We start from the raw sequence: 16,080 nt of genomic DNA on the forward strand, positions 1-16,080 counted from the left end.
TATTTTATTTTTAAATGCATTTTATTGATTATGCTATTACAGTTGTCCCATTTCCCCCTCTTCACTCCCCTCCACCCTGCACACCCTCTCCCACCCATATTCCCCCCTTTAGTTCATGTCCATGTGTCATAAGTTCTTTAGCTTCTACATTTCCCATACTATTCTTACCCTCCCCCCTGTCTATTTTCTACCTACCATCTATGCTACTTATTCTCTGTACCTTTTCCCCCCTCTCTCCTCCTCCCACTCCCCCTGTTGCTAACCCTTCATGTGATCTCCATTTCTGTGGTTCTGTTCCTGTTCTAGTTGTTTGCTTAGTTTGCTTTTGTTTTTGTTTTAGGTGTGGTTGTTAATGATTGTGAGTTTGCTGTCTTTTTACTGTTCATATTTTTTATCTTCTTTTCCTTAGATAAGTCCCTTTAACATTTCATATAATAAGGACTTGGTGATGATGAACTCCTTTAACTTGACCTTATCTGAGAAGCACTTTATCTGCCCTTCCATTCTACATGAAAGCTTTGCTGGGTAGAGCCATCTTGGAGGTAGGTCCTTGCCTATATTTTTTAATGAACATACACTGAAAAAAATCTGATACAGTCTAGGTTTGCTGACTGTTCCCAACAGCTGTGCCTGCTCTGAAGACACTCCAGTTGGGTTAGGCCCTTCTCTCAAACCCGTTTCCAGACCTGGAAAGGTCCGGACCACGCCCTGATTATAGTCAGGGAAGCAGAGACGCTGACCCTTGTCCTCCCGAGGCCTCCCAGGCTCAGGGCATGAGGAGGGAAGTCTCTCTGACTCGTGCGTGTTTTGGTAACTCTTGCTTCCTCTCCTTAGACTTGACGACGTTTCCGTGTAGAGATGTGATGATGGATCACCATGTCCCCACCATCAAACCCCGGAGGATCCAGAACCAGAACGTCATCCACCGCCTGGAGCGCCGGCGGATCAGCTCCGGCCGGGCGGGCACCCACTGGCACCAGGTCCGGGTCTTCCACCAGAACGTCTTCCCCAACTTCACGGTGGTCAACGTGGAGAAGCCTCCCTGCTTCCTGCGCAAGTTCTCGCCCGACGGGCGCTACTTCATCGCTTTCTCTTCGGACCAGACGTCCCTGGAGATCTACGAGTACCAGGGCTGCCAGGCGGCCGAGGACCTCCTGCAGGGCTACGCGGGCGAGATCCTGTCCAACGGCAACGACCAGCGGTCCGTCAACATCCGCGGCCGGCTCTTCGAGCGGTTCTTCGTCCTGCTGCACATCACCAACGTGGCGGCCAACGGCGAGCACCTGAACCGCGAGTGCAGCCTGTTCACCGACGACTGCCGCTGCGTCATCGTGGGCTCGGCCGCCTACCTCCCGGACGAGCCGCACCCGCCCTTCTACGAGGTGTACCGGAACAGCGAGTCCGTGACGCCCAACCCGCGGTCCCCCCTGGAGGACTACTCCCTGCACATCATCGACCTGCACACGGGCCGCCTGTGCGACACGCGCACCTTCAAGTGCGACAAGGTGGTCCTGTCGCACAACCAGGGGCTGTACTTGTACAAGAACATCCTGGCCATCCTGTCCGTGCAGCAGCAGACCATCCACGTGTTCCAGGTGACCCCCGAGGGCACCTTCATCGACGTGAGGACCATCGGCCGCTTCTGCTACGAGGACGACCTGCTCACCGTGTCCGCTGTCTTCCCCGAGGTCCAGCGGGACAGCCAGACGGGCATGGCCAACCCGTTCAGGGACCCCTTCATCAACTCCCTCAAGCACCGGCTGCTCGTGTACCTGTGGCGCCGCGCGGAGCAGGACGGGAGCGCCATGGCCAAGAGGCGCTTCTTCCAGTATTTTGACCAGCTGCGGCAGCTGCGCATGTGGAAGATGCAGCTGCTGGACGAGAACCACCTGTTCATCAAGTACACCAGCGAGGACGTGGTCACCCTGAGGGTCACGGACCCGTCGCAGGTGCGAGGGGCTCTCCCGCCGGCTGCTTCTCCCGTCTCCTCGGTGGGAGGCGGCGGTTTCTCCCTTTGCGTCGGGGCCCCCCCTCTCCGAAACCCACGTCTTGGGTGGCCTTAAACATTTGCCGTCTTGGGGTTCGGTCAGACCTTAAACAGCCGCGTTTTCCTCTGGCCACGAGTGTGTATTTGGGTACATGGAAGCTAAACCTCAAGCCGTTCCCGTGTAGATAGTCACCTCTGCGGTTCCTACCTTCCGCAGAACGTTTTTAGTGCCCCCGAGGGGGAAGCCCCCATGGGGGGCAAGGTCAAGGTGTGGACTCCCTGGGGGTGATCCCGCCTTGATTTTGTAAGGCCGCTTGTGGGTCTGGCTGTTGTAGTCCCGGCAATAAGAGTGAACCCACCGTATAAAAACTCCTCTGAAAATCTAACCTCTCTTTCCTGCGTAAGTGGCTCATGCTGATACACTGCTTCACGAAGTCGTCTTTAAAGGGTGACAAATAGGCAAGTCCACCGGATGGAGTCAGGACTTAGGACTTTCCCTGGACCCCTCGCACGTAGGTTGGAGAGCAGTGAGAGGAAAAGGAAGCCCAGGCTTTGGGTCCCCCGAGCGGATCATCAGGACCGCAGGGCCTGAGGTTCTTCACGTGGGTGGAAGGTGTTGGTGGGGGAGAGGGTCTGGACTGAGACGTTGGTAAGAGGCCAGAATCCTCTGAGATTCTGGGACGGACACACCATGTTGAAATTCAGGGTAACCTGGGCGTTTCCCTTTAAGAAGCACCGCACCCCAGTGCAGACCGAGTAAGAGACCACCTTTCTGTACCTTTGCCCCCATTCTCCCGTGTCCGGATTGTCTCCTTAGATGCCCCTTGGAAACTCCGAACAGGTGGCGAGCCAGCAGACCACAAAGTCACCTGGGTTTGCTGCTGCTGCTCGTTGACCTGTGGCTGGTCTGCCGTTAGGAGACACGGGAGGGGGCCTCGTCTCCTGAGACCTGGCCGCCGTCAAGGTGACGTGCTTTCCGATACCCTTCTTTAGCGTCACGGTTCACGAGTTCTTTAAAAAACGGGGAGTGCGGTGGGTTTAGAGATCATTTTTTTTTTAAGATTTTATTTATTTATTTTTAGAGAGGGGAGGGAGGGAGGAAGAGAGAGAGAGAAACATCAATGTGTGGTTGCTGGGAGTCATGGCCTGCAACCCAGGCATGTGCCCTGACTGGGAATCGAACCTGCAATGCCTGGTTCGCAGCCCGTGCTCAATCCACTGAGCTACGCCAGCCAGGGCGAGATCATTTTTTTCTGCATTCTTTTTTTCTTCCCTGTCAATGACAGAGTCACCCATGGGGGCCATCACTGGTTCGTCTTGTGTGGCGTGGGAGATGGGCAGTGAAGCCCTTGACTTCCGCACCCTCCTGTCCTGTATTTCCCAGTCAGTCCCAGGGGGGTGGGGGGTGGGGTGGGGTGGGGGAAGCTGAGAGGACGTTTGTGTGTAACTCTGTACTCATATAATCAGAGTGAATCCTGATGTGATCAGAGTGGTGCCCGGGTCTAGGACCTGAGTGGCAGGACCCGAGTGGCTCTTTTATTCAGAGTTGAGCTGTAATGACCTTTTTTGTTCTGGAGGGAATAAGAGGTCTGCGATGGCTGCGTCTGAGATTATCCCTTTTTTCTTCGAGAAAAGCAGGACCCCCCGCCCCCCATAGCTGCAATAAGTTGTAGCCAGAAATGTTACCAGGGCTCTGCACTTTGCTTAACAGAACCGTAAGGCGACACCCAGTCCCTCTGCCCCAGCCGCCTCTCCCTCCTTCCTCAGTTTAATTTGATAGGTTCCAATAAGGTTAATGAGCAAAAAGCGCATCCAAAACAAAGCCGTGCTGATGTGAGGGGTATTATTCTCAGGTTACCCTCCAGCCTCTTTCATTTGCAGCCAAATTTAATTTCCAGGGGTTCACAAAAGTCATGTAATCCAAGCTCTGGGAAGGACTAATTACGAGTAAAACGGGTAGGCCAAATGGCTCCAGAAATTGTTAATGGAGATTGAAACTTAATCACAGGAGTGGGGCGGGGGGCGGGGGGGACTAATCTCAGTGTTCTGAAGACTGCCAGCACCCTTTCGGAAGCCTGCAGATGGATTGACCCTGTCCCCTTCGCTGCGACAAAACTTGTTCCTGGGGCTTCCCTGTGGGGCCAAGCAAAGCAGAGCGCTGGAGGTTTGCAGGGGTGGGGGGGGGGGCTCGCCACCCAGGCACCCATTCAAGGGAAAGCAGTCACTCTGCCACCTGTGGCATCTGCGTGCTTCTCAGGCCCCCCTCTGAGATTGCAGTGTCACCAGTGTCTCTCCCAGATGCTCTTGGCGAAGGCACTTTTGTGGAGGGGGAAGCGGGAGTGTCTCTCTGATGTTCCGTTGGCTCAGCAGCAGGGCCCGGCTGGGGCACAGCTTGCCTGGGCAGTGTTAGGACACAGTGTACTGAAGGCCGCCCTCTGCATGTCAGAAATGTTAAGAAGAAAAAACAAATGCCTCTAAATTGAACTTTCAACAGTACATATATACAAGAGAAAATAATTTGTCAACAGGCAACTCTAGGTTGCAAATTAGTTTCTCAGTGGGAAGGAAAATTAAATCTGGCATTTTAAAAAAGTATCCCCCCCCGCCCCCACACACACAGGGTAGGTTGGGGAGCAAGTAGGAAATAAACACTTAGAAGGAAAAATAATTGAATCTGCACAGTTTAAAATGAAAGGTGGACGACCTTTTTGTATATAAATGCTGGCCGGGTCCGTGATGCTGGCAGCACAGATACAGTGGCAAACCTGGCAACATTGAGGCCCGTGGGTAAGAAAGCCCACTGAGCCCCCCGCCAACTCTTTCCCAGAACCACTCAGAGCCACGTTTCAGCCCGAGTGCTGCAGTGTGGAAGGGTTCGCGTGTTTCCCGTGGCAGCTTGAGTTTTCTTTTTCTTTTTAAAGATTTTATTTATTTATTTTTAGAGAGGGAAGGGAGGGAGAAAGAGAGAGAGAGAGAGAAACATCAATGTGGGGTTGCTGGGGGCCGTGGCCTGCAACCCAGGCATGTGCCCTGACTGGGAATCGAACCTGCGACACTTTGGTTCACAGCCCATGCTCCATCCACTGAGCTACGCCAGCCAGGGCTGCAGCTTGAGTGTTCAGCCAGTTGATACATCTGCTCGGCGAGGCATCCCACGGAGCTGTCCCTCAGGGCTCTCTGTCCCCCCGCAGGCGTCTTTCTTTGTGGTGTACAACATGGTGACCACGGAGGTGATCGCCGTGTTCGAGAACACGTCGGACGAGCTCCTGGAGCTCTTCGAGAACTTCTGCGACCTCTTCCGCAACGCCACCCTGCACAGCGAAGTCCAGTTTCCCTGCTCCGCGTCCAGCAACAATTTTGCAAGGCAGATCCAGCGCCGGTAAGCCGTTCCGCCCCTCTTCACGGGCTTGATTTTTCCTCAGTTTGTTGGGGTTAGGCCCGTAGTCATTACCTGCAGGAAGTCATACTGCAATCTTATCCTCTGATGCATACATCTATTTCATCTATCCGACAGAATCGTATCCTAATGTAACATATTTTGTTAACCATCCTTTCCTACTTGGCTGCATGGAACATATAATCTAACATGAGTTACACTTATTTTTTATCTCTTGGGAACACAGGGCTCTAAATGCTCAAATTGATAGTCTCCAGAAATCTGGTGGTAAAAAAAAAAAATTAAATGAAAATGGATCCGTTATCATTAGAAGAGAAGTTTCAGGAAGAACACGGACACCAAGACTCACGAGTCGCTGAAGGAAAGCCGTTAACCCCGGAAGGCAGAGAGAGCCAGCCCTGCGCTCCCTGGAGCAGCCGACGCTGTGAGAACAGGAGCTCTCCCGGAGCCACGACACGTGAGAAATCTAAACCTCATTAGACAGAGTCGAGCTCCGCAAGGAAGAACACAAAGGTAGGAGAATAAAGACGGGAGACAGAAGAGAAAGGATGGGGACAGAGCCACAGGATTTGCCCTGGCGTTCCGGTACCTGGCGAGTTCCAGAAGGAGCAGGAGAGGAAACGAAGGCTGGGACGCCGTGAGAGGCCGTTTTCCAACCCTGAGAACACGCATTTCCAGATCGGCAGGACCGTGTGATCGTGTGCTCAGGCCAGCTGACACTGGTTCGTTTAACTCACCGGTTGCTGGTTAAACGTGAATGAATTTTTGCAAGCAGACTGTTACACACATAGCCGTCATTCAACATGAACTGTTTTCTAATGATTTCGCTGTTCTATGTGTCCTTGCGGTTGTCTGTGTCTGTTTTTTCTGAGTGGTGACAGTACTGGGCACTGATGTGCTGCTGCTCACCTCCGGACACCTGTGCGCTCAGGGTGTCTCACCGCGACCTTGACCCTGACCTCTGCAGGGGGGTCATGCCACAGAGACCGGCAAGGCTTCCCGTCATGCCTTCCCCCCCTGGAGAAATGGTTATTAAGCCTTGGTTAGCACATCGCTGGATTCATCAAGAATCCAGCACAGTGAAAGAAAGACCCGTACTGACGCATGTCGCCGTGAAATGTTTAAACACTGGGGACAAAGAGAAAACTGTAAACATTTCCAGAGAAGACATACATCTCACAGGTAAAAAAAAAAAACCAGTCATCAGAATGGTGGTGGCCTTCCCATCGCAGCCCTGAAAGCTTGGAGTCGTGAATGTCGTGTCCTCAGGCCGCTCTGAAAACAAGGACGTCCAGCCAATAATTCTGTACTCGACTCATCATGGGAGCAAAGACATTTTTCAGACAGGCTGTCCCCCCCAAATTGCTCTCCCTGTACCTCTTCTAAGAAAGCACCTGGAAGATGTGTTTTAGCAATAAACACAATTTGAACGGCATGGGAGATAGTTTGATGCTGGAGAGAAGTGACGTGAATTCCAAGGATGAAGGTGGAGGGAAGCTACAGCAGGACGGATGCCAGCTGGACAGGCTGGAGCGGGAGGGCGGCGATGGCTAAGGGGGTGTATCTGAGCAAATACTACAGTCACATTGGATGGTTTTTGCGTGTTAACAGGAAATTGTTGGTTCTGTTCTAGTAGGGTCCTCAACACAAGCCTCACTGAGAAGGTGATATTTGAGCAAAGATTTTTTTAAAAAATATTTTATTTATTTATTTTTAGAGAGAGGGGAAGGGAGTGAGGAAAGAAAAGCAGAGAAACATTGATGTGTGAGAGATACATCGATTGGTTGCCTCTTGCACGCCCCCTACTGGGGATCTGGCCTGCAACCCAGGCATGTGCCCTGACTGGGAATCGAACCTGTGGCCCTTCGAATGGCTGGCCAGTGCTCAATCCACTGAGCCAGGGGCTGAACACAGCTTTTGAAGTAGGTCAGGGAGCAAGCTGTGTGGACGTCGGGAGGAAGAACACACCCAGCAAAGGGAACATTAAATCTAAAGGTCCCGAGGTGGGCCTCGTGCATGTGAGCAGCAGCACCAGGCCGGCCGTGGTGGCGGGGCTGGAGCAAGCAGGAGGCAGAGTAGTCAGAGATGCAGTTAGAGATGGGGCCAGGCACACAAGGCCATTCTGAGGCTTTGGCTTTATCTGCAGGTGAGATCGTACAGGGTTTGAGTGGAGGGCCTACGTGGTCTCACTCATGTTTTAACAGGGTCACTCTGGCTGCCGTGTTCAGAAGAGACCCTAGGAGAGTAACGTCGGAGCAGTTAGGAGACTATTGCAATGATCCAATAAAAAAAAAAAAATCATTGCGTCCTGGCTGGTGTAGCTCAGTGGATTGAGCTCGGGCTGTGAACCAAAGTGTCTCAGGTTCGATTCCCAGTCAGGGTACATGCCTGGGTTGCAGGCCATGACCCCCAGCAACCGCACATTGATGTTTCTCTCTCTCTCTCTACCTCCCTTCCCTCTCTAAAAATAAATAAATAAAATCTTAAAAAAAATCATTGCATTTTGTTTCCTGCTAGTAAGATTTAAGTTCTTTTTTTTTGGTTATTTATGATATCCTAAGCACCCAGAAGAGTGCCTGGCACATAGTAGGCCATCAGTAATCACTTGTTTACTGAATAATGGTGGCTTGGGTCAGGGCAGAGATGGTAGGGATGGTGAGTAACTGTATTCTCAAGGCATTTTGGAGACTGAGCCCAAATGATTGGTGGAGGAGGGACGTGGGCTGTGAGAGAGCACAGAGAAGGTTCCAGCATTTTCGGCTTCATCAGCTCGCAAGAGAGAGGTTCCATCGCGTGGTGAGGGCAGAGCTCGCGTGGAGCCAGTGTGGGGGGACCAGGGCTCTCCAAGGGGCGCGGTCCAGTAGTTTCTCCGTGGGCAGGTGTCAGCGCCTCCTGACGGGTCAGAGACCAGGGGGTCTGATCCTCAGCTTCTGCACGTAGCGACCTTGCGGAGAGGAGTGGGGTGGGGGGTGGGGGGAGTCTGTTTGGGATAGGGTGAAGAAAGAGTAGGGGGAGGAGAACAGGGGAGAGAACCGAAAGGTGTTCTGGGGAGTTTTGTCGTAAAGGAGACCTGAAGAAGGAGGCCTCAGTAGCTGGAGGAGCAAGCGGTGTCCAGGTTTTCGTTTTTTTAAATGGCAGGGGGAGATGGCGTGTTTGGAGGCAGACGGGCGATCCTTTGGACAGGGGAAGCCGCTGGTGTGGGGAAGGGCGGAGAGAGTTGGTTGAGAATGTGAGAGGGGGCGGGGTCTGGAGGGCAAGGGGCGGAGTCGGCCTAACAGGGGAGCCCAGGTCCTTACATTGGAACAGACGTGCTGACGGCAGCCGGGCACGTCCCCTTCTCACGACTTACGTTTGTCAGTAACGACGCAGGCGATGCCGTTGGGTGAGGGGGAGCTTGGGGGAGGGGGGTGAAACAGTCCCTGAGGAGTGGGAGCCCCACGGACTTGGGGAAACGCCTCGTGGGTGCTGTGCGGCATTCAGGGCCCGCAGGAGGGCCGTGGTTGCACATTGGAAGTGAGCGTTGTCGCGTGTTTATCTCCGGCCACGGTAATCTCCCGAGTGGTACGGGCACGGACGAGGCGGAGTTGAACTTGGAGTCGTAGTTTTCCCAAGCAAGCACCACAGAGCAAGAGGAGGCGGGGCGTCGAGGAGGTGCGCAGTGCAGCGACCCGCTGTGGAAGTTAGGCTCGCTAAGGAAGGAGGGGAGGACGCGATGAGGCTGCGGGGTGGCAAAGGGTTGGTGCAATCGATGGGTCTCGCCACCCCACCCACTGGGGGCGGGGGCTGGCAGAAGCTGGGAGGAGCAGAGGGAATGAGTGGGAAGCGGGGAGAGAAGATGGTTGCAGAGTGGGGTGCTCTACTGTGAGATTGCAGGGTGGGTGCAGGCCTTGGCCACGGTGAGACGGAGGACCCACCCGATGGTGGGAAGGGGTGGCTGAAACAGAGAGGAGGTCCAGGAACCAGGGGGCCGTGGTGTAGGAAGAGTCCTCTCTAAGAAATCGAAATCCCCGCAGATCAAGAGGGACAGCGAGTCAGGAGCCAAACTGGCAAAGAGCCAGAGGGAGATCTGCTCCATCTTTCAGTCGGCGGGGGGCTGGGGAGTGGATGCCGTGGGAGCTGTTGAGGTGGGGTCGGGGGGGCGTTAGAAACGGCTTCAGCCTGTAGATTTCATGGAGGCTCTGATCTGTGATCATCACGAAGCGCGGGCCAGCCCCCCTCATTGCGCCTCTCGCAGCCCACGAGGCAGGAGGGTTGATGTGTGGGTGGTGACACGCAGCACCAGCTCACATGAAAGGGAAAGAAGTTCCGTGTGGCCCAAGGTTCAATTTGATGAATTCCACAGAGGCCGTGGACACGACTGTCCAGAGGAGCGATGGGAAGGCCGTGTTGCCAGGGGGGCTCCCTGCCTGGGGGGGAACGAGAAGGGCTCACGTCCACCCAGCACTCGGGGTCAGCAGTGAAGCAGAGCTCACCACCATCTAATCAGCCCTCCTGGTCTTGTCGAAGTTAGGGACCCTCTGTGTTTTTACTTCATTAGTTTTTATGCCATTGCTTCAGGGATGAGCTGTTATATTCCCTCCACGCCGCCAGACTATGAAAAATTTATTTATTTTCCCTTGGATGGCTAAACTATATGATGTGCTTTGGTATAGAGATTTTTGAAAAAATACATGCCAATTGATGATAGTCATTCTAAGAAGCTGTAGGAAAGTGAAGAGGAAGGAAGAAACCCAAAACGTCATTACATGAACCCAGCAGTTACCATGTTGATGTATTTTGGCCAGTCTTTTTCTCAGGCGTAAATTTTTGTTTTCTGTGTGGTTTTAATCGTCCTCTATAGACACAAGTAGCCTGCTTCTTTTACTTACCACTTAACAGTTTTCCTGTTATTATATAGTATTTGAAAATTTGTTTTCCACGTAGATTTTATTTTTTCCTTCAACTTGTTGGTCTTGTGTGCTCACAGGGAATTTTCTGCAAACAGGGTTGCTTCTTTCGGGTGAACTTCCAGAAGAATAGGAATAGCTGGTCCAAGGTTTTTTTTATAAAGATTTTATTTATTTGTTTTTAGAGAGGGAAGGGAGGGAGAAAGAGAAAGAGAGAGAAACATCCATGTGCGGTTGCTGGGGGCCATGGCCTGCAACCCAGGCATGTGCCCTGACTGGGAATCGAACCTGCAATGCTTTGGTTCGCAGCCTGCGCTCAATCCACTGAGCTACACCAGCCGGGGGGGGGGTCCAAGGGTTTTAAATCTGGTGTTTGTCACCATCGTGAGGAATAGCTGCTCCATTGTTATTTATTGTTAGAGGGAAGTCCGATATGTGACCCTGTCCGTGCTACTATTCATACGGACGTTGGTGTTTCTGCAGGGTGTAGGGAGTTGGCTCTCAACGTTACTCAAAGAAAGGATGAGTAATTGTCAGAAGGTTTGGCGAAAGTGGGCTTACAACTGATCCTAAGATCAGTCAGAGAGAAGCTGCTTTACTCAGGGTTCGCCGCTCTCCGTCATTCCTTCTTAATGCAGGCCATGGCTGTTATTTGGGAGGGTCCATTCAAGTAGCAATAGTTGTCACAGGTGTCAGTGATACTCACTGTCAACTTGTTTGTAGAGTCTTTTAAAAAATGTTTCTGCTCAGTGGATTGAGCGTGGGCCTGCCAACCAAAGCATTGCCAGTTTGATTCCCAGTCAGGGCGCATACCTAGGTTACAGGCCATGGCCCCCAGCAACCGCACATTGATGTTTCTCTCTCTCTCTCTCCCTCCCTTCCCTCTCTAAAAATAAATAAATAAAACAACAAAAAAAGATCTTCTAAAAACAAAAAATGTTTCTGAAATAATGGTCTCTGGTCCTGTTTTCTGCTTTTTTTTTTTTTTTGAGAGTCTTTGAAGCTAGCCACAAGTGTGTGTGTGTGAGTTCTGACTTCTGCCAGGGTTTGGCGTTGTATTTGCAGAAGGAATCGTTTTTCCGCAGACGTTTGTCCGTTGAAAGCGTGTGTCCGCTAACATAGTGTTCCTCGCTGGTGCTTCTTCGTTGCAGGTTTAAAGACACCATCGTCAATGCCAAGTACGGGGGCCACACCGAGGCCGTGCGCCGCCTGCTGGGCCAGCTCCCCATCAGCGCCCAGTCCTACAGCGGCAGCCCCTACCTGGACTTGTCGCTCTTCAGCTACGATGACAAGTGGGTGTCCGTCATGGAGCGGCCCAAGACCTGCGGCGACCACCCTATCAGGTAGTACGCCGTCCCTGCACTTGCTGCAGATGGACAAAGGGCGGGTCTCTACCTGCCCCCTCTCGCCCTTCCTCTGGGATGTCACTTATTGTCATTGAGTCCTTTTGCACTCACGGGTTGAACCGGAAAGGCTGGCTGTTTGGTCACTCAGGCCCTAGTCTTATAATTGAACAACTTCCACTCCGCTTCTCCTCAAAGCACCCAGTTCAGGTGCGTGTGGTTTGCTTTGAAAGGTATCCAGGGGAAGGAAACAATACTTTTCCATGCGGTAATCTTATAGTGCAGGCTTTTTAATTTTTTTAAGAGTTATTTATTTAATGCATATTACGTGCTGAGTACATAAGTTTTCTCATGTGATTTTTTTTATAAGATTTTATTTATTTATTTTTAGAGAGGGAAGGGAGGGAGAAAGAGAGAGAGAAACATCAATGTGCAGTTGCTGGGGGCCATGGCCTGCAACCCAGGCATGTGCCCTGACTGGGAATTGAACCTGCAATGCTTTGGCTCCCAGCCTGCGCTCAATCCACTGAGCTACGCCAGCCAGGGCAGGATTTTTAATTTTATCTAGCTCAGATTATCGCATTCCCCAGTCATCTAATAGAAAGGGCAGCAGAAGCAATTTGGGGAACAGGAGGTTTTGGAGAAACTCCGGCGTCCTCACTGGGGAATTTTTGGAATGTAGATAATGACACTTGTAAACATTGGGGTGTTACTGCTGGAGCCTTGCAAGTAAACTCTGCCAGGCTGTCCCTGCCTCCCCGAGGGGAAGTTCTCAGAGCCGCCTGTTTCCCTGAGTCGGGAGCTTGTGTTGCTGAGTGTGCCGTGCAGGGGGCGGGGGGCAGGAATAGGCACCTCGGTCCCCGTGGGGTGACGCCGGGGGAGGAAGGCGTGTGCCTGCAGCCCAGAGCGGGCGCGTGGGGCTTTTTCTCACAACAACAGCATGGGTGGTGTTTCATCATCCAGCTTCACCGTGTGTTAATGGGGCTTGTGTGTAATATTCTGCACCATCAATCACCATTCATAACATTTCCTTTGGGAAATTGCAGTCACGTTCCAAACACCACGTGACTTTTTTTTTTTTTTATTGTGGAGCATTGCAAACATATAAATAGCAGAAGAGCATAAGGAACCCACCACCGAGCTTCAGCACTTACCAGCTTACAGTCAGGGCCGCCTCACCCCTTTTTGCCACCACTGCCTGCTCTGCCCGGCTGTCGCCCCGGGCCGTTCTGGAGCAGCTCCCAGCCGCCCTGGCCCAGTCCTCGTAAGTGTTTCAGTGTGAGCTTTTAACAGATATGGCTTAAAAAAATACAACCTCAGTGCCATTATTTCACCTAGGGAAAATGAACAAAACCTTATTGAGACCGCCAAAAAGTTAACCCTATTTCCCATTTGCCCATGGTCCCATAAGTATTGTTTTCAGTTCGTTTGTTCCACATCAGATTCTAAATGAGGTTCCCGCGTCATGCTGGGTCGCCGTTTCCTTCCGTCTTTCTTATTCTGAAGGTCTGGTTTCCCTCTTCCTTTCCTCGCAGTGAAACTGTTGGAGGAACCAGGTCGTTCGACCTGTGGTGGTCCCCACGTTCCAGGTTCTGCTCGCTGCGTCCCTGGCGTAACGGCCACCGGCTTTCCCTGCCTGCCGTGTTTCCTGTGGACTGGCGGGCAGGTTTGGAAGCTCAGACAACTCACTTTGAATCCTAGGCCCTTTGGGTGCTGGGGACTCTGCGGCTGAGGTCTTTGTGTTTTTCACACCTAAACACATGTAATGGGCCTCATTGGATGTTGTCAAGTAGCATGAGATACATTTCTCACCCTTCCAACTTGCCTTTCTGGTTTGAAAAGATTAACCCAGCCCCAGCTGGTGTGACTCAGTGGATTGAGCTCTGGCCTGTGAACCAAAAGGTGGTGCACCAGTTCGATTCCCATCAGGGCACATGCCTGGGTGGCAGGCCAGGTCCCCAGTAGGGGGCGCGTGAGAGGCAACCACACATTGTTGCTTCTCTCCCTGTCTTTCTCCTTCCCTTCCCCTCTCTTTAAAAATAAATTAAAAAAAAATAAAAAAAAAAAGAGATTAACCTAATAGCACATCCGGAAATGCCGTAGCACCCGACTAAAGGGGTTTTCCTTGTAATTCTTACTTATTTGTGATTTAACATGGGAAGTGGAAGGATGTTAAAGGTACACGAGGAGGCTGCACCGTCACTCTAACACCTCGGTTGTACGTTTCGTCCCAGTCCCTGTCAGCGTGCTTGTCTGCGTTCGCACCGTTGCGGTGGCGGTTAGCGTGACACCGTGTGGTCCGCGTGTCTTAGAAACGTGTCTGCATGTTGTCACGTAGTCCTCACAGCCGCAGTCCTGAGGAGGGCACAGTACTCCCTCAAATCAACGTTCCTGCCGTATTTAATCATCCCCCTCTTACTGAGCGTTTATTCCTCTTTCTGCATTGTGCTGCTAGAGCGAATGCTGCACCAGCCGTCTTTCTCCATGTCACTGTTCGTTTACGTTAAATTCTAAGGGTACAAATTCTTGGACGTGGGACTGTTGAGTCCAAAGGTATGAGTATCTTTATGTCTATTATGTATTTGCTTTCTAAAGGGGAAATTAGCATTCTTTAATGTAGGTTTTTCCTTTTCTAGAACTCTCCCCAGTTCAACCCCAGCCTTGCTGGTCGGTCAGCTGTAGTGCTCAGTCTCCCAGGGCACTTACTTTGCATTATGGGTCTGCGAGTACCGGGATGGGTGGTGGCGTCTTCAGTCTGACGGTATTTGATGACAAATTCAAAACTGCTTAGTATTCGGTTTTTGTGTGTGAAAAAGAAGAACCTGCCAAAGAATTTGTTCTTAAAAATGAAAAACTCAAGTGTATGTCTGGTTCCGCACTGTCCTGTGTGGGAGCCGGTAGCCATCAGCCCCATGCGACTGCTGAGCACTTGAAGTGCCTAAAGTTCAAGTTCAGGTGCGCTCGAGTGTCAAACGCACATCACATTTCGGAGGGTTAGTACAAAAAAAAAGTGAAGAAGCATGTGAAATAGCTTGTTAATATGTTTTATATTGACTGTAGACTGAAATGATGATATTTTCAGTATCAGTACTGGATTAAATAAAATACATTATTAAAATTTATTTCACCTTAAAATTTTTTTTTTAATGTGGCTGCCTACCCCAAAATTTTAAATTGCCTACATGGCTCACATTTCATTTCTAGCCCTGGCCTAGATGGTTCTAGGACAGGGAGCATCTGGAACATGGGGGGCTGTAATTAAGGCTGTAACTAAGGGCTATTTTGGGAGAGAGAAAGGACCCAGTGACTTACAATAGGACGACAGAGTGAAATTCAGTCACCCTGCCCCTAAAGTGAGCTGACAAGACCAAGGGGATTTTGCACTTCTGAGGACCCCGGGCTGGCGTGAGAGGGGATTTCATTATAAGGGAAAGGAACAAGCAGCCGTGTTCCCCTGCTGTGCGGATCTGAAGGTGGTGGTGAGTATGTCTACCGTCCTCTCTCTCTCTCGTCCTGTTTAGGTTCTATGCCCGGGACTCTGGCCTGCTCAAGTTTGAGATCCAGGCAGGCTTGCTGGGCCGCCCCATCAGCCACACGGTGCGACGCCTCGTTGCCTTTACCTTTCACCCCTTTGAGCCCTTTGCGATTTCCGTGCAGAGAACTAACGCGGAGTACGTGGTCAACTTCCACATGCGACACTGCTGCACGTAGACGCCTCCCCAGGGCCGGGCGTTCTGGTCTCCCAGGACGGCTCCCTTCCTGTCCCGTGGACCCTAAAGCAGAGCTCCGGACTGCCAGCTGTATGGACTCCAGGCTGGCTGGCCCCCCTCAGAGGGGGGAGCTGGGGCGCGGAGTGAGCGTGGCTCAGCCTAATGGCGTTTTTCGTTGCGTACAAAAACTACTGGTTGGTTTCAGGTCCTCCTGCTTTTTCCCTGTGGGAAGGTCCAGCACTAATTAAGTTCCTTTACTTTTGGTTTTTATTTTGTGTTTTATTGCTATGAAAATGAGAGCATTACACTCTTACCCCCCTTCTTGTCACCTTGGCAATGCATTAAGGTATGCATTCTGTAGCAGGTACATCTTGTTTATTCGTGAGAACCATGTACGTGTCCTTTCTACTTAGCCAACAAGCAAGACTATCTTTATAAGAAAACAAAAATAAAGTCTTGGTATTTTCTTACTTATGTATATCCTGTTTGATGACTGCCTTATGTTCCGATCTCACCAAACGCTTTTCAAATACCTGGGTTCCGGGAAGGAGCGGGAAGCGGGGTGGAGGCCGTGGACGCAGCAGCCGCCCTCGGGAGGCTGAGCGGTGTGTGCCAGCACGGAAGCCGGTCATCTGCCAGGACCGCCGCCCTCCCAAGGGGTTTCGCCTGGTAATTGTCGCCCAGCTGGAGGGGCCGGGCGTAATTGCACACCCTCGCGTGCAGGCATGCTCCCGCCTGCGCCATCTGCGTCCTGCAG

The 16,080-nt window shown here is 51.7% G+C and overlaps 1 protein-coding gene across 1 annotated transcript; it reads left to right on the top strand.

Annotated features, from left to right (window-relative positions):
- Nucleotides 1–480: 480 nt before the first annotated feature.
- On the top strand, nucleotides 481–15,801 carry DET1 (DET1 partner of COP1 E3 ubiquitin ligase). Its single transcript, XM_045824709.1, has 5 exons — nucleotides 481–542; nucleotides 835–1,949; nucleotides 5,179–5,366; nucleotides 11,422–11,613; nucleotides 15,135–15,801. The coding sequence occupies exons 2-5, from the start codon at nucleotides 864–866 to the stop codon at nucleotides 15,322–15,324; spliced, it is 1,656 nt and encodes a 551-aa protein (XP_045680665.1). The 5' UTR covers nucleotides 481–542; nucleotides 835–863; the 3' UTR covers nucleotides 15,325–15,801.
- Nucleotides 15,802–16,080: the final 279 nt, after the last annotated feature.

Source organism: Phyllostomus hastatus, unplaced genomic scaffold (assembly GCF_019186645.2).
Source record: "Phyllostomus hastatus isolate PE091 unplaced genomic scaffold, TTU_PhHast_1.1 phas_scaffold_555, whole genome shotgun sequence".
NCBI classification, from domain to species: Eukaryota; Metazoa; Chordata; class Mammalia; order Chiroptera; family Phyllostomidae; genus Phyllostomus; species Phyllostomus hastatus.